At 38.6% G+C, this 6,232-nt stretch overlaps 1 protein-coding gene across 1 annotated transcript; it reads left to right on the top strand.

Annotated features, from left to right (window-relative positions):
• On the top strand, positions 511-909 carry LOC107620623. The gene has a single exon (XM_016322756.1). The coding sequence runs from the start codon at positions 511-513 to the stop codon at positions 907-909; it is 399 nt and encodes a 132-aa protein (XP_016178242.1).

Raw genomic sequence — 6,232 nt, 5'->3', positions numbered from 1 at the left:
CTGTGACAGTTGTCAACGGGCTGGAAATCTCCTTCACAATCACGAGATACCTCAACAGGAGATCTTGGAAATTGAGATGTTTGATGTGTGGGGGGCATAGACTTCATGGGCCCTTTTCCACCCTCATTCTCAAACACATACATCCTTGTGGCAGTAGACTATGTGTCTAAATGGGTTGAAGCAATCGTATCACCCACTAATGACACTCGAGTGGTGATGAAATTCCTCCAGAAATACATCTTCAGCAGATTCGGCATTCCAAGGACACTGATTAGTGATGGAGGCAATCATTTTTGTAACAAACAACTCGACTCCATACTGTACCGTTATGGCATTTTCCACAGAGTAGCAACTCCCTACCATCCACAGACAAATGGGCAGGATGAAGTCTCCAACAGGGAGCTCAAAAGAATCCTGGAGAGAATAGTGAGCGCCTCTAGGAAGGACTGGGCAAGAAAGTTTGACGATGCCCTTTGAGCATATAGAACAGCTTTGAAGACCCCTATTGGAATGTCTCCCTACCAGCTGGTCTATGGCAAGGCGTGTCATTTACCAGTGGAACTGGAACATAGAGCTTACTGGGCAACTAGATTCCTCAACTTTGATGCCAAGGCTGCAGGAGAAAAAATGATACTCCAGCTAAATGAGTTGGATGAATTCCAACAAGATGCTTTTAACAATGCTAAAACTTACAAGGAAAGAGCCAAGAAATGGCACGATAAAAAGGTCTCTCCCAGAATCTTTGAGCCTGGCCAAAAGGTTTTACTCTTCAATTTCAAACTCAAGCTCTTTCCTAGGAAGCTAAAGTCACGATGGACAGGACCTTTCATGGTCACTAATGTATCACCTTATGGTCATATAGAGCTCCAAGATAGACACTCTGATAAAATATTTACAATGAATGGATAGGGAGTCAAGTATTACCTAGGGGATAATCTTGAGCAAGAAAGCTCTACATTGCTGCTAACATCGCAGCAGTAAAGTCAAGCTATTGACGATAAAGAAGCGCTTGTTGGGAGGCAACCCAACCATCAGTAGCGTATTATTATTTTCTTTCTTTCATTTATTCTCATTTAAATTCATTTTCAGTTCATTTCTTATTAATTTTCATAGTTTTCCTTTGCTTTTTAATGTTTATGATCATGCGCAGCACTTAGAATAGAGACAGAGATGTTCTGAATTGAAACCAAAATATCCTGGAGAGATCCCCTTGCTGGCATTGAACGCCAGGCAAGGAGGAAGCTGGGCATTCAATGCCCAATCAGGGGAGAAGGACTGGCGTTGAACGCCAGAGAAGGAGTATTTTGGGCATTCAACACCCATTGAGGGGCAATTGCTGGCGTTGAATGCCAGACCTGGAGCAAGACTGGGCGTTCAACGCCCCCTAAGGAGCTGAGGAGGGCAACTTTCTAATCCCCTATGGGCGTTGATGAACGGATATTTTATACACTTTTTGGCATCATTTTCATATAGTTTTCATTATGTTTTGCTTAAGTTTTATTCTATTTTCATAGATTTTAGTGAAAAATTCACATTTTTGGTTTCTACTTTGAATTTTTGTGTTTTCATATGATTTCAGGTAAATTCTGACTGAAATTGAGGAGTTTTGGCAAAGTCTGATTTAGAGACAGAGAAAGGACTGCAGATGCTGCCAGATTCAGACCTCCATGAACTCGAAGGAGCATTTCTGGAGCTACAAAGATCCAAATGGCACGCTCTCAACGGCTATGGAAAGCTAACATCCAGGGCTCTCCAAAAATATATAATTGTCCATACTTTGTATTGGAAATGAAGGGCCAAACTGGCATTCAATGCCAGCCACCAGTCCCATTCCTAGCATCTAACACCCAAAAGGGGGTAGCTAGCGTCCAACGCCCATTACAGAGTCCCAAGCCAGTGTTCAACACCCCTAAGGGGTACTAGCTCGTGGAAACACTCCAAGCTCAGCCCAAACACTCACTAAGTGGGCCCTAGAAGTGGATTTTTGCTCTATCAACCTAGTTTATCTTGTTTCTGTAATCCTTAATTATTAGATTAGTATTTAAAGGAGAAGATCACCTTTATTTAGGATCTTCTGCCTCATCTTCTTCCCCCACTTTACATTGGAACATCATTATGTACAGTATGAGTCACTAACCTCCTAGGTTAAGGTTAGAAGCTCTGCTGATTCTTATGAATTAATAATATCACTATTCTACTTCAATCTATGCTTGATTCTATTCTAAGATGTATCTTCATTCTTCATCCTAATGAATTGGGAGTGTAACTTGACCGTCATCCCTATTCACATGGGTTCTTGTGAGTCCTTAACGGGATAGTACTGAACCACAAGCTTGATTATACATCTCTTAGACGGCTAATCCACGGCTTCGTTGGAGACTTCTCGAGTCATCAGTTCAGCCGAGGTGCGGGGCGATTAGGGACTTTGTGGTACAGGCTAGAATCCAAGAAGCAGGGTTCTTTGATCCGGAAGATTCAATCTTGTCTGTGGCACTTTGAGTATGATCACCAAGGGAATGGATTGCTAGAGCTTCACCCCCATTCAGATTGGATGATCGCTGACTCGGCGTTTGATCAGAAGCAGAGAAGATTAATGACCGCTGACTTGTAGTTAATCATTTACAGCCTGCCATGGAAAGAATCAATCAGAAGTTGGAGTAGATGTTGAGAAAAGTTGATCCAGAAGGAAGAAGCATTTCAAAAGCCTCAACCATTCTCATACCATTGATTACACACCTATCTAGTAACGTTTTATTTAGTTATCTATTTTATGCGTTTTCTTGTGACAACTATAATTTCTATCCGCCTAACTAAGATCTGCAAGGTAACCATTGCTTTCTCAAACCAACAATCCTCGTGGGATCGACCCTCACTCACCTGAGGTATTACTTGGACGACTTGGTATACTTGCCGGTCTATCTATACGAAACGTGCAGAGTCAGTTTTGTTCACTAAATTTTTGGCGCTGTTGTCGAGGATTGTTCAGATTTGACAAACTACCGGATTATCTTGTTGCTTAGATTAGGTACTTTTTACTATTTTGTTTGAGTCTTTTATTTTCTTTTTCAAAAAAATAAAAAGATTTTCAAAAAAAATCTTTGCTGTTGTTTGAGTCTTTTTGTTCGTGTTCTTGTTAAAGTTTCGAACTTTCTTGTTTTCTTTTCCAAAAATTTTTAAAAATAGTGTCTTTTGTTTGAGTCTAGTGTCAGTTCTTAAGTTTGGTGTCATTTGTGTGTTCTTTGTGTCTTTTGAATTTTTGAATTGGTTCTTTAGTGTTCTACTTAGTATTCAAGTTGTTCTTGTTTCTTTTCTTGTTTTGATCTTAAAATTTTTAAGTTTGGTGTCTTTTCGTGTTTGTTTTCTTAATTTTTGAAAACTAGTGTCTTTTGATATAAAAATTTTAAGTTTGCTGTCTTTTGGTTGTTTTTCTCTTTCTTCATAAATTCAAAAATAAAAAAATATCTCTTCTATCTTTATTCAAATTTTTGAAATTCTTAGCTATCTTATCTTTTCTTGATTTAAAAATTTTTTTAAGTTTAGTATTTTCTTGTTAGTGAAGTCAAATTTTAAATTTTTATCTTCTTAAATCTTTTCAAATCTTTTCTTTTAATTTGATTCTTTCCTATCTTATCTTTTTTTAATTTTAAAATTCAAAACTTTTTCAAATCTCTATCTTATCTTATCTTAATTTCAAATTTCAAAATCAAATCCTTTTCAAAAATCAAATTTCAAATCTTATCTTTTCAACTTATTTTCAAATCTTTATCTTATCTTCTTTCAATTTCCATTTCAAAATAAAATATTTTTCAAATCTTTTCAATCCTTATCTTATCTTGTTAACTTTTTCTTTCCAATTTTAAATTTCAAAATTTTTAAAATCAAATCTTTTTCAATACTCCTATCTTATCTTAATTTTAAATCTTTCTTAATTAGTTACTTATCTTATCTTATTATCTTTAATACTCTTCTTCTCTTTCCTATTTTTCCAAACATCCTAAATAATTCTTCTCTTTTCTATTTTTCGAAAACTTCTTACTTCTCTCTCTCTTCTTTTTCAAAAATCATCTTTCAATTTTCAAATCTTTTTAGTTAATTAGCTTTTAATTTCCTTTTTGTTTGTCGAACTCAATTAATAAATAAAATAAAAACAAAAATATTTTAATTCTAGTTTCCCTTATTACTTTTTAATTTTTAAATTCCTAAAAAAGTTACCCTTTATTCGAATTCTATCTCTTCTTCTACCTCCATTCTCTTTCTTCTTCAAGATATCTCACAAGGAATTCTCTATACTATGATATAGAGACTTCCATTCTTCTTTTTTCTTGTCTTTCTTTTTCTTGTTTATGAGCAGGAACAGAGATAAAGAACATCTCTTTGATCCTGATCCCGAACCTAAGAAGGCCCTAAGGAAGCGTTTGCAAGAAGCTAAAGCACAACACTTCGGAGGAAACCTCACAGAACTTTTCGAACAAGAAGCTAAAAGTACAACCATGGCAGCCGAGCCTAATAATAGAGGAGATGTAAGGAAGGTTCTTGGTGACTTCACTGCACCAACTTCTGACTTCTATGGAAGAAGCATCTCCATACCTGTTGTTCATACCCTGGGTCGAGCTATCCGACCTGGGATGTTCAGTAACAAAGCAACCGACCTCTTCAGGTCAGGCTATCCGACCTCTTCTTAAAGAGCTCAGCTAAATCGACAGGAAAGCCCAGTAAAGGGCCTAAATAGAGGAACATGACCCAAATCCAAAGGCAGTCCAAGCCTATAGAGATAAAGGCGGTTCCCTTGAAGATAAGCTGACCTCACACCATTATAAATACACTGGAGCACCCAGGTATAACTCATACTCTGATTCTACTAAAAACCTGCTTAATACCCATGCTAACTTAAGTATCGGAGTCTCTTGCAGGTATCCCCCACCCTTCGGTGACGAAGGATCAGCAGTGTAGCCAGTCCCACAAGTCGGACACGATAGCTCCAGCCGCCATCCACCAGCCGGACACATCATCTCCGACCAGTACAAAAGATCTCATCTGAGATCGACCTACAGTTTCAAGTAACCCTCGGAACATTGGCGCCATTGCCGGGGAACTTAGAAGTTATCCCATCATCATGGCGGACGACCATGACATTGACCACGATTCAGATCTAGAGGATAGAACACCGCACAAAAATGCAGACAATACACTGAAAAATACCCCGGAACCTAACGGGGACAAAAACTCATCAAATCTGGGAGTGATAGAAGTGCTTCAAGATTGTTTAAAACAACTTGAAAAAGAAACCCAGCATCAACGAGAAGTTGGAAAGGATCTACAAAGAGAGGTAAGGCGACGTCGAGATTTAGAAGATAAACTTCTAAAACTCGAAGCCGATCTCAAAGCCAAAGCTACTCGGTCCACCCCTGAAGACAACTCTCGTAAGGATCAAGATCCATTCACTAGGGAGATCATGAAGACCAAAATCCCTAAGGACTTCAAACTTCCGGATATGACTTATACGATGGCACTACAGATCCCAACCATCACCTCAGCAATTTCAGAAGTAGAATGTACCTCACCAACGCCTCAGATGCAGTTCACTGCAAAGCTTTTCTAACAACTCTCACAATGACAGCAATTAGATGGTTCGACAACCTACTTCCGAAGTCCATCTCAAGCTTTGATGACTTAGCCAAAAAGTTCCTAGCCAGATTCTCCATCCAAAAAGATACGGCTAAGCACGCCCCCAGTCTATTAGGAATCAAGCAAGGAGATTGGAAAAGTCTTCGCAACTACATGGAAAGATTCAACAAAACATGCCTAGACATACAAAGTCTACCAACAGAGGCCGCCATCATGGGCCTCATCAATGGCCTACGAGAGGGACCTTTTAGCCAATCCATATCAAAAAAATACCTCACATCTCTGGATGAAGTGCAAGAACGTGCGGAGAAATACATCAACATGGAAGAAAATTCTCGACTAAGAGAAACCTCAAAATCCGGATTCACCTACCGAGACAAAGATAAAGAGCCCAAAAAGAAGGAAGATCGACAAGGGGAAAAAATTAAAAAATATCATAATTACACTCCTCTTTGGGTGTCCCTTGTGGATGTTTACAAAGAAGTCTACCACACAGAAAAAATACCCCCAGCTCGACCACTCAAAGGCAAAAGAGGGGGAGGAAACCGGAATGAATATTGTGAATACCATCGAGTCCGTGGACACTCCACCAACGAATGCTTTGAAT

The sequence above is a fragment of the Arachis ipaensis genome, chromosome B10, assembly GCF_000816755.2.
Source record: "Arachis ipaensis cultivar K30076 chromosome B10, Araip1.1, whole genome shotgun sequence".
Classification (NCBI taxonomy): domain Eukaryota; kingdom Viridiplantae; phylum Streptophyta; class Magnoliopsida; order Fabales; family Fabaceae; genus Arachis; species Arachis ipaensis.
Note: the sequence above shows the minus strand (reverse complement) of the source record. Positions and strands in the feature narration are given on the sequence as shown.

What these genes read in the sequence shown, in the direction of transcription:
- LOC107620623 (XM_016322756.1), top strand. Translation starts at nt 511, where the DNA reads ATGTCTCCCTACCAGCTGGTCTATGGCAAGGCGTGTCATTTACCAGTG.